At 42.0% G+C, this 22,555-nt stretch overlaps 1 protein-coding gene across 1 annotated transcript in view; it reads left to right on the forward strand.

Moving 5' to 3' along the window:
• The window catches only part of LOC146782749 (extracellular calcium-sensing receptor-like), a 66,828-nt gene extending 50,412 nt beyond the window's left edge, over nt 1–16,416 (forward strand). Inside the window, exons 4-5 of the mRNA XM_085637226.1 lie at nt 15,278–15,401; nt 15,494–16,416. Coding sequence (XP_085493352.1) covers nt 15,278–15,401; nt 15,494–16,416 — 1,047 coding nt within the window. The remainder of the gene's footprint in view (nt 1–15,277; nt 15,402–15,493) is intronic.
• Nucleotides 16,417–22,555: the final 6,139 nt, after the last annotated feature.

Raw genomic sequence — 22,555 nt, forward strand, 5'->3', positions numbered from 1 at the left:
ATTTAAAGGTATTAAAGTTGTTCTATTTAGTGATAGCTTTATATGTAATTATTTATTTCACAATTTTAACATTTAAAATAGAAAAAAATATTTTATTGTAACTTCATGTTATGATAAATTTACATTTAAAAAAAGTTGCTTTATCCTTTTAAATTGATCCATGTTTTGTAAATAAAGCATTTTACTCTAGCAGGTGTGTATGTGAATAATTGTAATGTAAAGTATATTTTGAAGATTAATTAATCAATAAAATTCATCAAATTTAAATAAAATATATTTTAACTTATATGGCAACTTTTTAAATGTCAGACTAATTTTAAATATTTTTACATCTAAAAATGTATTTTCTATATAAACTCTTCCAATTATTTTCGATATGTTTGCTGTTTTTAATGTGACTTTTAAAAGACATTATTATTGTAGCCTACATTTTTTCATTACACAAGTTTTAACATTAGATATTTCTGTAGGATGATATTTTGGATACAGTATTTTTTGTTGCTTTTATTATTAGTTTAGGGGTTTTGTATTATTGTTGTCTATATTTTGACTTCGTCTCCGAAGCCTTAGTTAATCAGGTTGTTCACACTGAGACCGAATTTTATGCATTTAGTGACCACGCAGCGATCACTTGCAAAAGTTTCCGGGGCCCTAGTACATTGCCCCAGGAAAACTATTTCCATAGCTTTAATTACAAGGAAGAATGGGATAATTCTGAAATGGGGCAAAATTGACAAGGTGAAGTTTACATCTAATACTGTCGCCAAGAAGGCCCTGTAAATTCTAGTTTGCTTGGATCCTGCCCATCACTCACAGAAACTCCAACAGCATTTGAACAAATCTTTGCCAAAATTCACAGCAATTTACTCAGTCCCTGCACTTGTAAAGCGCCGGGAGTAGCACGCTGGTTTGATGATGCCTATTCTAAGACCCTTAAGAATATCCATTCTGCGCTGAGAGAAAAGCCAAGAGACGTTGAGTTGGCAAAACTGCTTCGCCTTGCATATATAAAGCAGCCAGAGATAACAGGACAAGGGCTTTGAATGAGGAAGCCTGGAAAAAAACTTAAACAAGTGTCAGTCCTAAAGAACAGCAGGGACTTCTAGCTCATAATTAATGCTCCAGTTCTCAAAGATGAATTATAGATCACTGCCCACACATACGTTACCAACGAGGTTTGGGTGTCTCACCTCAAAAGGTTTTTGGGCTCCCTGGGGAGGATCCACATCCCTATCTGAACTGTTAGCATTCCCACCCAAAACCAACTTAGTCTTTTATCTTGATGAAATGAAAACCGCTTTGAATCACTGTAATACATCCAGGGCACCTGGCCATGATAGGGTACCAATGGATTTCTTTTTAACCAATTAAGAGATATGGGCCCGCTTCTTACTAATGTTTTTAATGTCATAGCTAAAACAGCGGTCCCCACTCTTGGAAAAAGTCAGTCATTATTCTGATTCATAAAAAGGGGGATAAGGCCTCACCCAAAAACTACAGGCCAATATCATTATTTGACAGTACAGCAAAACTAATGGGTCGCATACTTTTGAACAGACTTGAGGCTTGGGCTCAGGAAATAAATACCTTATGCCAAACACAGTACAGTTTCAGAAAGGGAAAAGGGATGATTGATCAGTGCCTCAATCTAAACCTGCTAATCGTCAAATACACAGCAGTCAAAAGAAGCCATTTATACGTGTCCTTTATGGATTTGTCGGCCGCCTTTGACTGCCTGGCCCATGTGAAACTATGGGCTATAACGGAATGGGTGTAGAGATGCCGATATTTCATTTTCATCTGGGAGATGTACACTGCTGCCATGGCTGGTGTTCACTAATGGGAAGGAGGGAGAATGCACTAAACATTTTGGCACCATGTGTGTTTTATGGCAAGGATGCGTTCTCGCCCCTTTCCAATTTTCATTATACCTGAATGGGGTGGAAGATACACCCACTGTCAATATTAGTCCGGTGTCCCTATTGCTTTATGCAGACAACGCAGTGCTGCTGGCATGGACTGGCACTTACACTAGATTTATGAAAAACCTAAATCTTAGAGTAAACAAGTCTAAATCCTTTGTACTTGTGGCAGGAGAGAGACCAAACAAATTCCTGAGGTGGCATATCGAAGGGAGGAAACTGGAGACAGTGAATACCTTTTGCTACATGGGGGTACTATTTGATTCCAAAAATACATGGCAAAATATGGTTCTCATTAGGGGGATACTGATGGAAAGAAGTATAGGAGCTCTATCTAGGTTTATGAAAAAGCTTGGATCCAAACAAATGCACCCAATCAAAAAGATATATGAAGCCAAATAATATCAGTTGCCACCTATGGGGCAGCTGTGTGGGGAACGACTAGCATAAACGCTTTACAAAGAAATGCGGACTGCTTTTGGAAATGATTGGTAGGTGTTCTCCAATCCTATTCCTTTCACAATTGCCATCTTGAACTGGATGTTCCCTTTATTACAGATCAGATCCGCTCGGCACAACCTCTTGTGTGGCATTCAGTGTGGAGAAGAGAAGAGCTAAAATTAACACATGAAATCATGAGAGATTCCCTAAAGCTTGATGGTTTAACTAAAGTAAAGTGACTTCAATTTCTTAAGAGTAGTTTGTATTCCATTGGTGTGCCCAGACTTTGTGACGATCCAATCTCATGCACAACTGTTTCAAGATCTAAATTGAACGCTTTACTGCTGGAGCAACATATTAGAGTAAGATGGGAGTCTAATCACACAAAAGCAATAAATAATAATATCTATTAGCACAATTGATTATTCGTATATCTACCTTTTGCAACGCATCCCCAGCATAGATAACTTTTAAAGAGGTTCCGATTGAATTACGTCCATTTTACGCTGGGTTATCCTTCCAACACTTACTCTAAGGATGCCCTTACCCCTCGTCTGTATAGACAGAAAATGAAAAAATATATTGCTCAACGAATGTCACCTCTTAATTTCCAACAATGACGCCTAGCCTTATACTTTTTAAAGTTATTACCAGACCCCTTCACCTTTTATTGCCTGGCCTCATTTCTTTGGAGTGCTCTACAAAGAAGGAAGCGGGATTTGTGATGTGTGAAAGTGTAATGAGATTTTAATTGACACGTTCTCATTGATTCATTTTAATGAATGTGTATTTCAATGTTAAGCATAGGCGATATCATTGTAATATATACTTCTATGTCTTTTTTATGATTGTTTATCGCCTCTTCTGCTTTTTATTGTATCTAGTATACTTTTTATGCTGATTTTTTGTACTGGTGAAATAAAGTGTTGTAACTGACTAACTCCGATAATGTTGTTAGAAATTTCTGTAGTCGATATTCAATAGTGGAACCAATTAGTTAGACATGCAATTTCACTAGATCTTGCAGCCACTTCACTTGGCATTAACCTATACTTTAACCCCAGTCAAACTTAGTTATATGGAAGTGCGGCTCTTTATCTAACCCGGCAACCCAATAAATTGTCAGTATTACAATAACAGAAAAACTTGCAATTGCAAGGTAAATGTCTTTAAAAAAAACACCTTTCACGTGTTTAACAACATCACTGGAGAACACCATACTAGCCACATGTCAAATCAAGCTACTAACAGAAGTAAGGATAATACAGAAAGATTATTGTTTAACAACAAAATAAATGTATTCAGTTAGTATCCAAATCACCTCCAATACATTGAGAGGAATTGTTCCATATTTCTTCAGAACTCAACCTGCATTCCAATCTTTCACTTCACATTAATTATGTAATTCACTAAATGACTTTTCTATATCAACAGTGCAAGAATCTGTAACTTGGTTAAGTACTCACAAGACCTAGATGGTTCTGCCCAGAACAACCAAGGATATTACAACAATCTGAGAAGTTTAAAAGCTCAAGGTATTCTTTTTCAGGGTATAGCGGGCAGGTTCATATGGACCAAGACTTGTTCTTGCCCCTATCAATTCCGGTTACTATATTTAAGATTAAGAGCAAAGGCTTTCTTGAACAATTGTTCTTGCCCCATCTCTTGAAATTGCTATATTTCAGATTAAGAGCAAAGGCATTCTTTGAACATTTTTTCCCAGTTTATTTTGCAATCCTTTTGGGAGAGTTGAAAGTGTAAAACAAAACTGTGGTTGGTAATCCAGTTGGTTCAACCTGGCGTCGCCAAATAGAAATATGTATTGGCAAACCCAGAAGGGCTAACCATTTTAGAAGTAAAAGTGCATTTACTTTGATTTATACGTTTGTGTCTGCAATTATGTGCATGGGAAATTACATGACCTGGTAGTACCTAGAGCTGCAAACCACTACGTGAAGAAACATGAAGAAATTGTGAATCTAGTGTGCAGAAAAGGGAGACACAGGCTGCTATAATAGGGGGATTCCAGCCACAGATATCACATGTATGCCCTAATGGATTCTAAACAATGTTCCCTTGGATTAAGTAGTCATCCTCCAATGGATAGTATGTCAACTATTCACCTTTGTAGTGTATATACCAACTTCCCAAGGATTGCGCAGTCATGCAGCTCGGTGCAAGCAACTACTCTTCTCCTAGAACTCACACCCTATAACCCAATCATCACACTTTCTAATCACATGAAGAGGGTAATTCCCTTACAGATTTAGCTAATGCATTCTTGTTGATGAGATATAATGATAGCTGCCTTGAAGTGCCAAGTGAGTCATATGTAAGCAACATGCATGGTTTAGACGCTCAAGCTAGCCTTCTCAGTTGGGGTAATTTTACTTCTCCAACACAAGAAAGTAATAGCTCTGGTGCAGGTACAGGATTTGGAAGAGCCAGGGGCATGCACCCGATTCTGTCTCAGTTCTGCCCATTATTAGAATTCTAATAAGTCTTAAGCTCTGCTGACACTCGTTCATTGATTTTGATGATGTAAGTGGAATTGTTAATGTTGGTGGAAAAAAAATCTCCCTGAAGCAGAATCTAGCTTCCATTGCATATTTCTGAATCAGCTGCTCTGGGTTTTGAGATAAGATTGGTTTCTGCTACCTCTTGAGGAAGTGTATGCATTCTGCTGTGAGAAAGAGATCCATGGGACAGTTCGGCTTTCTGGGTGGGGAACTGTAACCATTCACACACATGTAGAACATTGCTCTGTATAGCACCTTGGCATTAAGGAGTAAAGTCTGTATTTGAAGCTTGTGCAAAGGAATGTTCTGGTAGTGCCCTTGACTATGTGCATGTCTAATTCCCATATTTGAAGCTTGTGCAAAGGAATGTTCTGGTAGTGCCCTTGACTATGTGCATGTCTAATTCCCATCAATTCTCAACCTTGCTCATTTCTCTGTGTCCAAAAACACTTTACAGCAAAACTTAATCTCCTGGCAGGTTTTCCAAATGAATAAAGCAAATCAGTGGCATATAGATTTAACATTATTTTCAACCAAACAGACATTTATTTATTAAAATCAAAGACACTGTCCTCCTTCCTACTCCTCTTCTCTTCATTCAAAAATATATTTATTTTAAAATATAGAAATGAAACCCACATACAAGGTGCCATGGACCTGCCATCTCCAGCAAGCCTGACAGTTATATGGAGAAAAAGAAATCAAATATATAGGGAACATTGATTAAAGGTGGTCACCAATCATGAGATATTAGCTCTTAGAATCCCGATAACAATAACAGGTGTATAAAAGAATATAAGAACAATGTTTAATTAGCTATGGGTTATTCCTTAAATTAGCATTTAAGGAATAACCCATGGCTTGTCTGGTAAATAATAAGGAACAATTCTGTGAGAAAGTAATGTTCTGCCATTGGAGCGGATGATTGTGTATATACAAGTGGAAAGTCCAGTAAGTTTGAAAAGGTGTGGATGGAGAGAAGAGGAGTAGGAATGAGGAGATTGGATGTTTGACTATTGTTTTTTATCTTTTAAGATACACTTATATTTTAATAAACTTTGTCCTGAAGAAGATGGGGTGAACCAACTCAATACCACTGAAACGCTGCGTCGACTACTTTATATTTATTTCTCTTTCTACATGATGGTATTTTTTAGCTCTATGACTGTATAGATCAAAGGAATTTGATCTGACAAGATACTTGATTATCAGATTAGGGCGGTATTTGACAGTAATGTGATGTTGCATAAAATATGTACATTGTTTTTTTATAAAAATGTTTTTTAGAATTGATACAACAATATTGTATTATAGCAAGGCAATACTGGATAAAGTATTTTTAATTTTGATGATTGTGGATCGATAAAGAACTGGTTATATTTAATAAATTCGTCATTTTTACATAAAACAGAGTTCAGTGTCAAGATAATTGAGTGGATGCACATGAATGTTGGATTTCCCTTTGATGGTGTATATGAAGATGTAGGGCCTCATTACGATGTTGGTCAGAAACTAAACCTCCAGACTCCTTGTTGGAATCTGATCGAACCAACTTGCAGTCAGCGGTTCCGACCCTTGTTCTGACTAAAAACACAGGCTCCCATTGAAAAAAGGGGTTGTTTCGGAAAACCTTCCACCCTGTGGCGGGCTCCCCATGGGCCCTGTCACACAGTGCAAGGTTCTACAGGGGGGTCCTTTGGTTACCCCCATGGCCTCCAACTGGAGGCCTCAGGATGAAGCGGGGCCTGCTAGGGCCCCCCAACGTCAGTTTCCAACAGCCTTTTCATGTTGGACGGTCCGAGTCGGAAAGGCTGTCCAAATCCGACATCGTAATATGTCCATTGAAAATGCGGTCCATAGTGCTGTACGAATCAGCTTTGACTGACTCGGAGTTTCTAAATTCCTGTCGGAACCGATTCTGAATGACTGAACAGTTACCTTTCCATCATAATCAGTCAGTCGGACTGACCAATTACGAATGGGTTCGGAAATTATATAGGAAAATCCGAATGCCTTTCAGAGCCTTTCCGACTGACATCGTAATCAGGCCCTTGGTGTTGAAAGTAAGAGTGTGAAATACAAAAGGGACTCTTCTTAGTTTTTATTGATATTTGACCCTGTCCCTTTCTGTCAGAACGGTATCTCTCGCACATGCGTGGATCTGTAAAAAAGAAAAACATAATATAAAACACAATCAAACTTTCCTGGTGCAAAATGAGATAATTTTTGCAAAAGAAAACACATTGTAATTAAGTCTGGTTTGATTGCTCATCACATGGGCAGATACAAATATTGTCTTGTGGATATTGGCCTATGGGAAAACATAACAATCCTATAGTCCCTAGCCTAAATTGAGTTAGAAACGTATGTTCATACACATTCTGCACAAATGATAAGTATGGGGCAATCCCGGCTGTCATCTGGACCAGACAGCAGTCTTTTACAAATGGCTTCACCCCTTCCACAGCCTTCCTAGTGACTTGTCTGTGCTTAAGGAACCTAGATTTTTTCTTTCTTGCTAATGCTATCTGGGTTCTCCAAACAAGTATGCACACCCCAGGGCGGCGGTGGTATCTCCTACATACTTTAACCCTGAGATGTTCAATCCATGGTCATATGAAAGACAATCTCTAACGACTTCCAGATTAAGCTTTGCCTCCTTGTTTGACTAGATGGAACACCAAAGAGCCACAGGAGTAGCGGCAATAAGGTCCTGAAGATACTTAAACCATAGTTCTTGATGTAAGAAAAAATTAGAGGTTGAGGGAGAAACTCCCAGCAGACGACAACAACGTATATTTTCCTCTATTTAGATGATAGCAGCATCTCTGTGGCCTCATACCTCCATGCCATAAGTCAAAGTCAGGAGGCACTTCCTTTGTAGATTTCTAATACCAAGGCCACTGGCTTTCTACCACAACACGCAGTAATAGAAACAATGGTGCCAACAGTAGAGAAGCGGGTCAACCTGCTTCTAAAGCATGCAGACCATGTGCAGGAATCATCAAATTCCAGTTCAAGATATGGAAAAGAGGTAACCCTATCAATTGTTTTTGTCTCCAATCTATAGGGTACACGTTTTAGTGCTCCTAGGGCACCACACCATACTAAACATGTTGTAAAAGTAGGTTTATAGGTCAAGGCCCTTTATAAATTACACAACAGCACTAATCAATGTTTTCAGGCCATTCACCATTCTAACGAGAGGCACCGTATCGTCCACATATAATAGAGCAGGCACAGCTTTATTCCCGGCAATCAGGACATCTGCCCCAGCAACATCCAACGTCCTCTCCACATATAGTAAGAAGAGGATAGGGGCGAATGCGCAACTGTGATGTACTCACACAAATGACTTAGAATAATGGAATACACTCACCAGCCTTTCCAAACCTTACTGAGACCATTAGAACTTGGTGGAGGAGTCTAAGAAATGAGACCAAGTAGGCCGCAAGGCCATTAGGCTCAAGTGTTTCCCATAATTTTGACATATTTACGCAATCAAAAGAGTTTGTTAGGTCCATGAACACAAGATGAATTGGGGTGCCCCTTGCATATTTGTATTTGGTCACAGTAAGATGTAAATTCAAACACTGATCGATAGTTCCTAGGCCCCTCCAGAAACCGTATTGAACCCAGGATATAATGTCAATCTTCCTTAACCACAGGAGGAGTTGATCAACTCTGCCTATTTTTTGGGTGGTGGAGTCGAGCAGGGATATCTGGTGATAGAACCTAGGATTGTTGCCGTTGCCCTTTTTAAAAACGGGTGCAACAATTGAAAGGCGCCAAGATGGTGGAATACCCACACTAAAGACAGACTGTGTTAATAAAAGAGGTAAGTACAGGTAGCGAAAATCCTAGGTCCTCATTGAATAAATCCATAGGTACCCCGTCCGGGCCCGACACTTTTTTACACAGACTTTCATGGATGGCTTTGAGGACTTCATCCTCCCTAAATGACAAATTGCCACAGGAAAGCGCTTCAGTCAGTCCCTCATCTATGGTCACAGTTTTGGAGGCATAAAGAAATGAAACTTATCTAGCCACTCTTTTGGGGTAATGTGGACAGTGACTTTGTCTAGGGCAGGACCGGTGACATCTCTAACTATATACCTAAGACAGGAGCCCTCAGAATTAGTTATTAGGAAGCAACTTAAAACTTGGTTGTTTGAAAAAACCTTGCTCCCTAGAATTTTCATTATCTCTTGCTTTTAATAATGATATTAGCCTCTGAAGGAATTCAGCACAGGGACACTCTGTAATGGAGTAACCATTGAACTCTACAAACTGCCATAACATAACATAACATGCATTCCTGCACCGCCTTCCAAAATGGCTGAGAGTCTTTATTCTGACAGGCTACCACTATCGCCTCCCACTTCTCATCTTTGATTACAGTTTTTCACTTTTTCAGTGGTATGGCATAAACTTTCCTGGCAGGTGGAATTAAAATCTGATTTCTAGGAATTTGCTTTATAGTCTTATGCAGATTGTCACTTAGCACTCTGCATGGCTTGTCCTGACAGGGAGCCCTGCCATGGGCTTGATTATAAAGCTTTTTACACAGGAGATAAGTTTCCCAAAGTTTTTTAAGGCCATGTCAAGGCCTTGTGCGTTTGATGAATAGAGGGTCAGTAGGTCCATACTAGTGCCCACAATGTAATTCATGACTAGCTTCATGTCAGTGTGGCGCCAGACTACTTTATGACCAGTGTCTTTAGTGGTTAGTGTCTGACTACTTTCAGCAACCGCATACTGGTGCTTCATTGGGACCATAATCAGCAACAACATGAGATTATGGTCACTAAACGCCGATGCACGGACCTCACCCCCATAATAAATGATAGTAGACTCCGTTATGTAAAGAAGTAATCAATTGTGGACCCGGGTCCCCTGTCAGTGAAAGCAGGTATGATTGTTGTGGCACTAAAGGAAACTTCATTCTCCAGGTCATAGGCCGCCAGATGCGGTTACAATAAATGTCCCCTGGAATACATAGCATCAAGATCTGCTTTCATGATGAGGGCATCCCAAATGAATGGTGAAAAATGCGGCAATATGCCCAATTTGGCATTAAAAAAACCTGCCAAAAGGTAATTAAAAGGTCTGCCGGCCTGGGACTCCCTATCATCAAGGGAGCCAATCAATGAAAACAAACACTGAAAAGCAAATTAAACCTATATGAAAATTCATTATTATAGAAAGTTCACTACCTAAATGCTGTACTTATTAGGCCAGCATAAGTCGAAAGCCTGTAGCGTATCTGTTTCAGTTGCTATGGAAATAATTTTACAACCAATATCCACCTTAAACCAAACGGCATATCCCCCTTTGGCACGACCCATAGGAGAAGGCATGGCTGGAGAGTAAAAGCATGAAAATCCATCATCTAAAAACTCAGTTGCAGCCCATGTTTCCTGCATGAGCACAATATCATAGCCTTTAATAAGAGTCTGCCATCCCTCACGGGTCATTTTTGTGGTGAAACCAGCAATGTTCCAGCCAAGGAGTTTAATATTAGGAATGGGCCTAGCTCACGGAGTAGCACTACGCGGAAATCCGCAGAGTAGCATAAAAACTCCATGCCTGCCCCTCCCTATTTTTAACCTACCCAAATGAAGGAAAGAAGAAATTCACTCTGCCCTGAATAAGTAGATCACGCTCACAGAACATACTGCCGGCTCATCAACTTAAAGTGCAGACCCCCCCACTCCGAAGAAGATAACATGACTATGTGACATTCTACCTCCCGGGGCCTCGGACAGCCTCCAGTGGAGGCACAACTCCCAGTCCCTTCGCAAGACGAAAGACCATCACAACACTGGGGTGTCAGATTCCTAAACGGGTGCAGCCCAGCAAGCCACCACAGCTAAAACAACAACAACACACACCAGGAGAAGCCATTACAACTGGACAACTGCAAGTGGGCAGGACTGTGGGCGAGAATCACACAAGAGCCATCCTGTACGGAGACAACCAACCGCACAGCTGTGCCACAACTTAACCAGTTCTTTCTCTGCAGCCAGAGCGTACCAAGATAAATCAAGTATGCACCACCACGAGGCACTGAGATGAAAGATGCCTAATTCATTGCCGCACTTTCGCTGCATTCAGTTCAATAGAAACTTTATTCGATCTTTTACAACCATAAAAGTATACAAAATAGACAACATGCCATTCGTGAAAATGAGTAGATAAAAATAATAAAATAACATCCTATCTTGTAATTCATAACTGTCACAAGGTAATATCTCTATATTCAAAATTATTTGGGCCAATGGTCCTCAAAACATTTTACAATTATTTAAAAAACTTCTAAAAGCCACAATTCATTTTTTTAATCTCATAAAAAATGTGTATATTACCTTCCGCGTTACTTTTACCCTTTCATGGCTCGTTCGCAACGTAGGGCTATTAAAATAGGCACCTCAAGACTAATTACAGTTGAGGAACTCTTTAACTTTTTTTATATATTTCCCCATGGTACAAGCTATGTCTAAATGAATCATTAACACTAAAAGGTTTACTGCTTGGGGCATATTTTTAATATCATACGTTTTAAAAATCGGACCTAAAAACTCTCTTCGGATTTCTAAAACCTTCTGGCAATCCAGTAATATATGCATGATATCACATGTTGTTCCTAAGGTGCAGGTGCATTTTCCCTTACTGTTTATCAAATATCTTTTTACCCCTTTATTCGCATAGCATGGGTTTACCCTGATTCTTAACCTCAGCACTTCTCGCCCTAACGGGCAACTAGGTAGCCTGTCAATATAAGGAAAATGTAGTTCATTTTGCCATGCTAAGGCCATATGGAGAACTGAGCTTTTCCTCAAGAGTTAATCTTGGTCCTGTGATCGACATATTTCTTTTCCCAGATTCCTAATTTCCCTCTGATCGATCTTAAATTGGAGGGACTGGGTGCACAGCATGAGCTTTATCAAATGACACGTCTTATTCATAGTGGCTCTGATCCCTTTTGCCCACGTTAGTTCACTGTTTACCATCTTGTTTCTGCACCATTGAGAGATTTTAGCATCATCTCCTGATCCCAAGCGCTGCCAGAAACACAATAGAGCCATGCAAGCTGTTATACCCCATGAGGTGATTCCCAATTCTAGTCTCACTGCCTGTACCATTGACGATTTAGGCAACGAGAATAGATTTTTCAGAATGTTTCCCTCCTCCACGTCCCACCCATTTTTAGTACCATTGCTAAGTAAGCATTTAGGACCGGTCGATCGGACATTTCGCCATACACACTCTTAAATCTTTTTAATCCCTTCACTGAAGCCGATGCCCTCAGTTTTAGTGCATTAAAATGGGTATGCTATTGGAGGCTTCTCTCGAACCACATTCCCAGATATCTATATTCTGTTACCTTTTCCAACTTCTCGGTGCCCAGAAACCAAGAGAACCCTGTTTTTCTTCTACCAAAACATAAGATCTTTGTCTTATCCATGTTAACAACAAGGTTTTTTGACATGGCAGTATTCATTAAACTTGTTTAATTTTCTTTGTAAGCCGGTCTCCGTCTGGTCCATAATTACAGGTCATCCGCAAAAAGTAAACATTAAATATGTTTCCTGTCTTGCTTCGGGCTTGCCCCTCTTGCATTACATAGGGTTGAGGGCAAGTCTGCAATAAACAAGGAAAAAAGCACGGGGCCAATATGCACCCCTACCTCAGCCCATTACCAATCTGGATTTTTCTAGATAAACTCCCCATTACATCTAGGGTTATCTGGGCCCAATTTTCAGTATGCAGTGCTTGAATCAGGCCCAATATATCCCCTGGGATGTTATACCCTATCAAAGTCTCGCACAGCTGCTCCATGTCCACCAAATCAAATGCTGCTCGGAGGTCCACGAAGCAGCAGAACAGACTTCCCCTCTGCTCGATTGACTCCCGCGCAATGGACCAGAGTGCAAAACAGTGGTCTACTGTTGAGTGTCCCTCTTTAAACCCTCCCTGTTCTTGGGGCACAATCCGATTTTCTTCCACCCAGTCCTTAAGTAATCCCAAAATTACATTGGGGAAAAATGTTTCACCTATGTCTAGAAGGTTTATTAATCTGTAATTTTTTTAGGTGTTTACGTTTCCTTTTTTATGGATTGGCCTTACGATGGCTCCTCTCCAGTTACCTGGCACAATCCCTGTATTAAGGATCCCCTGGAACATATTCGCAAAGAACTCTGACCACCACTTCGACTTAGTTTTTATAATTACTGCTGGCAAATTATCTGGGCCAGCTGCTCAGGTTAGGTTTAGACTAGATATTATTTTCCTAATGTGGCTGGAGGTAAAGTGTTCCTTTATCTCTTCCCTCACTCCTGGCCATGCTATTGTACTTGCTTTATCTAACATTGGCCACTTCCCATAAATTTCCCCCAGATAATGCACTCAATTATCTTTGAGGACCGAACACTGCAAAGACCCTCATACTTTACCGGAGCTTTCTTGTACCAACTTCCACAAACCTTTCACATTTTTGTCTTCAATTACCGATAGCAAACTTGCCCAGCAACTGTCTTTATAGGCTCTTTTTTTATTCCTAATGATTGTTTTATATTTTATCCTTAGTGTCTGTATAACAGTTCATCGTAATACCTTACTCTAAATCTTCTTTCCTGTTGCCTAATACAAGCTGCATTCATATAATTGGAAGTGGCGACAGGCAGTTTTACACAACAGCAGAGCACATATTGTGTTTGTGAATGATTAATGAGCTGTAATTGATGTATTTTAACTATGACACTTTGATTAGCTATGAAAACCACTAGCTCATGGTTATGGGTGTCAAATTCAGGTATTTACTATGAGTCTGCACAAGACATGCTTCCAAGCGCATCTTGTGCAGGGCTGTAAAATAAAATCTGATCACACAGGCAGGTTAGAAAGAACTTCAGTAACTTACATACATTGCCTTAAATTCATTCACCTACTTGTCTTGCCTGTGCCCCAGCTGCATGCAGTGTGTACAGAGACTGCTCAGTAATTAATTAGCTCAGGACTGGAGCAGGATATGGTCACTGACAGCCATTTTGTTGACACGGGGGGCACTCTCAGGGTGGTACTCCAGGTGCAGTTGCAGGGGAAAAGGTGAATAGGTGACAGTTTCCCCTGGTGCTTGTGGCTTCAGTGCTGATGGTCACGTTTCTCCTTTTTGGAGGGGTAGGCCGCACTGGAGATTCAATTTTTTGAAGCGTAGAGTAGAGACTGAGTCCGACTGGCCATTGGCATTGCCAAGCACAAGTTTGTGGGGGCCTTAAATCGGACAGAATCTGAACTCTTTTAAGTTCTGACACTGTTTACTTTCCCCATATAGCTGAAACCACACCTACAATGATGGGGGTGGGCCGGCGTCAGTAGGCTCTACTACGCTTCAAAGGAGGTGGAGTACTTTTGCCAAACTTCGCTCTCCAAGTGGAACGTGAAGTTTGCAAACCTTCACATACTCCACCAGTGGAGCGGAGTTTCCCACCCACTCTTAATGTTAGAGTTGCACACATTCAGGCTATCACCACACACTACTCTGGATCATCACAAGGCAACATGGAAGGAGCAAAATCAGAACCCATATGCAATGAGCCTGAGGTCACCATCAATGAAGAAACCGACACACAACTTTGGGGATGGTGAGACAGGAAGGTTGCTCCCAACAAGCCACAACATTTGGAGAGCAGAATCCCTCCTGGCCTGTGTGTCAATCATTACCTTCCTAGACTGAGTGTAGTTTGATATCCAACAGTTCACCTAACTGAATGGACAGGCTATCCCAAGGGTCGACATTCTCTGTGGGCTCGCTCGTTTGGTCATTCAGCTTACGTGCCCTCATTGTTACTTTGGACTGTAGCGGCATTGTTTTTGTGCCTTTTCCCTATGTTTAGCTGACTGACCAGTATCTGGGCTTGGTGAATAGGCTAAGGTCCCACATCCATCATTTGTCTCTGCTCCAACCTCTTCCAAGTCAGTACAAATGTGACCACTCTCCTTATCCCTTTCCAGCACTTCCAGTCCTAATGGTGTGGGAGGGAGAACAGAGGAAGTTGAGGGCTCTATGTTGTAGTGGGGTAGAGAATGAGTTGAAGATGTCAAGGGCAAAGAACCAAAAACCTCAGTTGAAAGGGAAAGGCTTTGTCATTTTGATTTCATTTGAGAAAAGATTCACTGTCAATGCCAAAAAACTGTCAAGAGTGGTGCGTGGATGACATTCAGAACCCAATGGTGGCCCAGCAGTTACCTTGCTCTTACCCATGTTTTTTTTTTTTACCTTTGTGCTTCGATTGTGCCTTCAGTCTCTGCAGTTTTGCCCCTTGGAGTTGGTGTATTCAGAATCAGAATTATGTTTCACCTTCGTTTTCATGTACCGTTGTTTGATATCTACAGATCCCTGGCTCTGTTTGTAGTCCCAGCTGCCCTCCAGGCTTCAGAAAATCTGCCATACCAACAAAACCCGTTTGCTGCTACCTGTGTTTTCGCTGTCTACCGGGAGAGATTTCCAACCAAACAGGTAATTGAAGCTTTGGCATGAGAGCTTGATTTATGATTTTCAGATGTCAACAAATACAAACTTGAATATGTTTCATTCTTGTCATCTGTCAGATTCTGTTGAATGCTTCAAATGTCCCTGGGATCACTGGTCCAAAGAAAATCGTACCCGTTGCATCCCAAAGATCACTGAGTTTCTTTCCTACAATGAAACTTTTGGAGCCATCTTGACTGCAGTCAGTCTTTTGTCTTCGGCAATTCCTGTTGCCATCCTTGGGCTTTATGTTCATTACCGAAGCACACCTATTGTGAAAGCAAGCAATTGTTACCTTAGCTGCCTCTTGCTCCTGTCTCTCACCATGTGCTTCCTTTGCTCATTGGCTTTTATTGGTTACCCAACATCAGAGAAATGCCTTTTTCGCCAGACTGGCTTTGGTATCACTTTTGCCCTTTGTGTCTCCTGCATCTTAGCCAGAACCATCATGGTGGTCATAGCATTTGCTGCCACAAAACCCAATAGTGACTTAAGGAGGTGGGTTGGGCCTATGTTGTCATACACAATCATCTTTTTCTGTACTCTAATCCAAATTCTACTCTGCGGTGTTTGGTTGGTTGTCGCACCTCCTTTTCCAGTCTATAACATCCACACTCACCCTGGTATCATCACAGTAGAATGTCACGAAGGATCCACCATTGCTTTCTGGTCCATGATGGGATATCTTGGATTTCTTGCGACCATAAGTTTTGTAATTGCCTTTCTGGCCAGGAATCTCCCCAACAGCTTCAACGAGGCTAAACTAATCACCTTCAGCATGGTCGCCTTCCTCAGCGTTTGGATCTCATTTATTCCTGCCTACCTCAGCACTAACGGCAAGTACATGGTGGCCATGGAGATTTTTGCTATTTTATCTTCAAGTTCATCACTAGTTTTCTGTATATTTTTTCCAAAGTGTTACAACATCCTTTTTAGACCAAACAGAAACACAAAAGCATATCTAATGAGCCGGGATCCAGGTCACATTAAGAAGACGTTTTAACCATAGCTATGCCACATTAGGACACACGATTTCTTTAAGGTGGTGCAATCCTTGAACTACTGTATAAATCAATGTGGCTTCAGACCTTTACTGGTATTATTTGTTTATAAATTAATAACAGATATACCGCATGTTAGTCCAACATCAAAAGACACACAGCCTGTGAACTGCGATTTAGCTATCCAGGTGAAGCTTTTGTTTTTGCGCATGTCACAAACATTTATATATTTTAACTTTTCATATCCTTTATTTTCCATATAAATGCATCCTGAAAAAGGTTTTTGCAAAACTAAAGGGCATTGATCATATGGAATCCCAGGTGGATTAGAACTCACTTCTGAATAGTTCTTTATTCGCTTATTTAGCTAAAATAATCTGTATCCCCTAGTAGGAATTTACCTCCAGACAGCTGTTAAAATATACACCTAACATGTCAGCTGCCAGGGATGTTTCACTATTTTATGTTGGTCTCCAGAGTATTTTGATGCCAAGTCCTTAAACACTACTGTGTATTACTGATCCAGCATAAATCAATGAATAAATCCTACAATCTTTTATTTCAGGCAATCAGATAATGGTCTTTGTTAAGAAAGGATGCACTGTTTCTGCTTGAGTCATGATCAAACTGGAAAATAAACATAGTTTGCCTCATGTACATTTTGATTGTTTTGAATCATTTTGAGACAGATTCTTGCAGGTTTGTAGGAATTAATAAAATGTCTACATATTTTCCACTCTGAAAATGGTTGGAGATTTTCTCAGACAAAAGGCACTAGTAAATCTTTTTTTTCAGGTTGGAAAATGGAACATAACACATCTAAATTAAAAAGGTGTGATACAAAAGAGGTTTATCTACAGGGACAATTACCATATTGTAGAAATTACTATATAGGGGGAAATAAGGAAAAAGGAAAACCTTAGGATTCATTTTGGAAGGCGGAATGCCAGTCCTCCATTTTGCAGCACATAGATAATTGTCAAATATTAATGGCAACCATTGCATTGTTTGGGAGCATCTTCATCAGGAGCAAACCAATCTTGCTCCAATTCAGGAGAGAGATGAAGAAGTACTTTAAAGAACACCATCAAATCAGCCGCCTCTCAAATCACTTGTTAACTGCATCTTTGCCCACGTATAGTGCTCCTCTGACTTTGGCTATGTTATAAATATCACATACGCGCATATATCTCTTAAACCTTTTAACAGTTAGGTAACAGCAATGTGGTGGCTTTGTGGTTTTCACTGCAGGGATGAGGCAAGGTTTACAATCATATACTACAGTGGTTCTTAACCTGTGCTCCAAGGACCCCAGTGGTCTGCTAGGCCTACTTAAATGGTCCACAACTGTTTCAAAATTGAATATATTATAATTGATAAATTAAAATGAAATAAATTCTATGAAATAAGGAAGCAAAATTTGATTGTGAATTAAACACATTGTTTCCATATCTGAGTTTGCTTGGCGTATACTTGATTCTTTATTTTCGTGTATTGTTTTGAAGTTAAAATTCTAGGAATGGCTAAGGCAGAGGGTCCCCGGGTTCCACTAATGTCTCACTGGGTGTCCCCGTATTTCAGTAATGATCTACTGATTGTGCGCATTACTAAGTATGTAAAGCCTGCGGCTCTTGTTTAGCAATTATATTGTAATACTTTCATTGTGTGTTTGGTATTGTGCACTTTCTATCTCCTGACCTTCTATTGACATTGTAAATAGATTCAAACATATCTTGGCTATTATTGAAGTGTAGTGCACCCACACATGCAGCTGGATAGTGGAACTTTTATAGCAACTATGATACCAGGAGACTCAAGGAGGCATAGTGAAGCTAACTTTTCATTGTAGATTCAGTACCCAAGGTTACTGAGGACTCAGAGCGTTCCTTTATTATGCATGCTTGGTGACCTCTGCAACTGTGTGCCGCTGAGAAAAAAGATTGACAGCATCAGTGAATATGGAGAGTCACCTAATAGTGATGCCTATCAGTTTATGAAACCATTCTCACATACAGTGCACATTTGCATGGTCATGTACATTTGACAATATTTGTATAGATGGGACTCTAATAACTGGACACTGAAATCTGACCAACAACATAAAATGTAATTTTACAATCAAAGCTCATGTAAGAACTAGGAACTTGACCCTAACTTTCTTGCACTTTTCAGTGAGACATGTGACTATTGCCTAATTTGGATAGTGAACACAATGGTGCTGCTTGGTGAAGGATTGTATTCTGTTTTAAGGTGAAACTGTGTCTAGCCAGGTACAGTATTCCCAAATATACTTTCATTTCCTTGGCACAGAATGAAGTCTGGCTCAGTTTACCTCTTTTTCTTTTTATATTTAAATTTTTATTTGGTGGTACAGTGCACACACATTATTTACCAAAAACAGTCTATACACTTCATAAATACACAAATAAATAAAGTGCCGTAGAAAGCAACCGACCATCCATGGAATCACCAGTTATGTGCTCGGGTTTAGGCCCATGTAGCGAAGCTGCTCGTTTCTTACATTGTCCTCTTTTTCCTAATAAAATTACTGCTGTGACCTTTGCACATATTCACGTGTGTCAATGTTGGATTCGTTTTTCTGAAACTACTTCTGTTTACACATTTGGCTACGTATAAGATTAACACAATGTCTCAAACACATTGTACAAGGCTTTTAAGTACGAATGTACAAATGTCTATCTTTATCCACGGGTCGACAGGGCTATTCACACATCCATAACATTGCTAATCTATTTGTACATCACAAGAATGCTTTTTATTGTAAATAATCAGCATCTCATAGGATTAGCAAAGGAAGCACTTCAGCTGACACTGAGGGTTCCTGCATGCTGATACTTCACCAAGCAGCTGTCTGACATCTCCATGAGGGGTGTCCAGTCCGTGAATGAGATGGGGTCCTACATTCTCTCTCGCTAGGTAATTGCATTGGATTGTCACTTGGGGGGAGTCTTGACGTCACACCTACATGCACTCTAGACATACACTGAGTAGGGATACCTTGTTTGCCTGGACTTCGCCGTGGGCTGTTCCCTGCACCTGTGGTGTTTTTCTTCTGCCGCAGCTCCTCGCCGGACCCGCTTCGCGGGTCCCGCTTCGCGATGTGGAGAGAGGCCCCTTGAGCATAGAGGGGCTCTGATCTTGGACACCGGACTCTGGGCTTTGGCAGGCAAGTACAGGGCTGCGAGCGGACCCGCAGGGACTCCAACTCCCAGGAGCCCCTGCGTGAGGTCAACCCATAACACCTGGGTCGCTCTCCCTGACTGCCACGCCCCCGCCCTAGCACTTGAAAGCAGCCCCCTTCCTGATCGACGTGGGATACCTTGTTTGCCTGGACTTCGCCGTGGGCTGTTCCCTGCACCTGTGGTGTTTTTCTTCTGCCGCAGCTCCTCGCCGGACCCGCTTCGCGGGTCCCGCTTCGCGGTGTGGAGAGAGGCGCCTTGAGCATAGAGGGGCTCTGATCTTGGACACCGGACTCTGGGCTTTGGCAGGCAAGTACAGGGCTGCGAGCGGACCCGCAGGGACTCCAACTCCCAGGAGCCCCTGCGTGAGGTCAACCCATAACACCTGGGTCGCTCTCCCGGCCTGCCACGCCCCCGCCCTAGCACTTGAAAGCAGCCCCCTTCCTGATCGACGTGGGATACCTTGTTTGCCTGGACTTCGCCGTGGGCTGTTCCCTGCACCTGTGGTGTTTTTCTTCTGCCGCAGCTCTTCGCGGGTCCCGCTTCGCGGTGTGGAGAGAGGCGCCTTGAGCATAGAGGGGCTCTGAACTTGGACACCGGACTCTGGGCTTTGGCAGGCAAGTACAGGGCTGCGAGCGGACCCGCAGGGACTCCAACTCCCAGGAGCCCCTGCGTGAGGTCAACCCATAACACCTGGGTCGCTCTCCCTGACTGCCACGCCCCCCGCCCCACCTCCTTCTCTTTTATTTTTGCACTGGGATCCCGCTGCGCGGGAGCGCGCGGGAGGGCGCCGGGAGAAGCCCGGGACAAGGGCGGGGCCGTCTGTGGCCGTCATAGGCCGGAGTAGGCCGGGCTGGGCCTACCCTCTTGGTTCTACCGTTTGCCATTAAGTCCCTAGCACAACAAGCTGATAAATTGCCCCATAGCTATTATCACACTCTAAGATACCATGCCGTCCCCGGTAAAGGAAAGTACCCCCATAAGGCAGGCAGGAACAAAAAATATGACCTTAGAGAATTACTTTCCTCGGGCGGGGGGAGATGGGGACAAGGAGAACACATTAAGCCGGCTCAGAGCTGAGCGGAGACGCTCTATAGATAATTTGAAAGGTAGACCTCTAGGAGACTATCCTCCCACACCTAGCGAAGACTTGACACTAAATGAAGATGTTCCGATCCTGCTTAGGGATGTTACAAAAACGCCCCCAGTGGTACTTATGAGCTCAACCCCAGTGAGTAGCACAAGCCCAAGTAGGGGGACGATTGACTTAATTTCTCAACCGCCCCCAGCATCAAAGTCTAGGAAAGCCAAACCTAAAATAGCTGTAGCACAAGGGGTTTTTGGGAACCCACAAAACAAACGTAGGAGGAAGTCGAGGGGTGCCCAGGCTAAAAACAAACCAAAGATCCCTCATTCTGATTTTGGGAAGTCATCCAAACCCTCCATATCAACTGTGACAACGGTGGCTGACTTACATTCTAAACCCGCTGCACAGGACGGTGTGGCTCCCGTCCTGACTAAAGAGACGGCTAGCAACATTGTTAATGCCCCCCTCTCTGTTGCTCCGCTGGGTAATTTGGAATTCCTGCTTAGGTCACTTTTGTTACCAATTAGTGAAAGCATCAAAAAAGTGGAAATCAGACTAACCATTCTTGAGGCTACACTAAGCAGTATGAAAAATCCGGCCAATTCTCATGAGAGGGCTCCTAAACCTATTGCCACCCCAACAGCTCCAAAAAGTGTTATGCATCTTGCTCCCTCACAGGTTGCAACTGCGGCCGCCCCACCACAAACCCAGAGGAATAACCCTGCCCCAAATAAGCCACCTAACCCCATAGGACCTATACCCCCTGCAAATGCTGTTCCCCCGGTACAGCCCCCAGATAGTGTTGCACCGACTCCACTAATGAAGCTTCCCCCCAGGCCACGTAGACCCAATTTACCACCAGAGGCGAATGACTTTACAGTAGTCATGGCGGGCGTCCCACCACTAGAGGCAGGTGAAGCCGAGGATTTCTGTGCTCTGAAAAGTAGGGTGATTAAGTGGCTAAATTTGAATAGACCCTTACCCGTACACTTAAGCAATGAGATCATAATGGTCAGAAGGGTGCCTTGGATAGGGAGAACACGCAAATCCATCATAGGGGATTGCATATTGGTGAGCTTCAGGGATGCTGGAACAGTTGCTCACATATGCCAGGGAAAGAATAGATCACAGGTAACAACAATTCAAACACTTCATGTGTCTTTCTTCTTTCCCCCCACCCCAGCCCCTGTACACGTGACCCGTTCATATGACAACTGGGAAAGGGTGGGTCGAAGGGGTGTTCATTACGAGTTCAATCCCAGGCCATTATTTAGCCGCCCAGAGCTACCCTCCCATACATTCAATCAGTTCCACTGCCTGGATGGTCTTGAGGGGGTAGATTGACAAAGAGATAATGGTATATGGGGTATAGGGGGTAGAGGGGTTCCAAATGCTGAGTGGGAGAAGCACAGCCCCGAGACAAAACAAAAGTCATCAAGTTGCGCCCGGAGTTATGTGCTGGATGAACCTAGGGTTGTAGATATTGCATGTATAGGTGACGCACAGGGATCGGAATTGGGAAAACAAGTGCGAGAATCACCTGGTGGGTCACAGGGAGGAGGGGTCCAGGGGGGTGAGGCACTAAAAATCATCTCATGGAATATAGCTGGCCTGGCTGGGAAATTTAATAACAAAGAGTGGCTTGACTATATCAGAAAATTCCATGTAATTTGTCTGCAGGAGACCTGGGCCCAGGAGAATAATTTCCACCTGCAAGGGTATAAGTGTTTTTTTGTTCCTGCTCAAAAATCAAGATCAGGGAGAGCCATGGGAGGTCTAGCTATTTATATAGATCTGAGCCTTCCGGGAAGTTACACTTGCCTTGATTGGAATTCCCACAGGATTCAGGCAGTC

Source organism: Triturus cristatus, chromosome 12 (genome assembly GCF_964204655.1).
Source record: "Triturus cristatus chromosome 12, aTriCri1.1, whole genome shotgun sequence".
Lineage (NCBI taxonomy): Eukaryota > Metazoa > Chordata > Amphibia > Caudata > Salamandridae > Triturus > Triturus cristatus.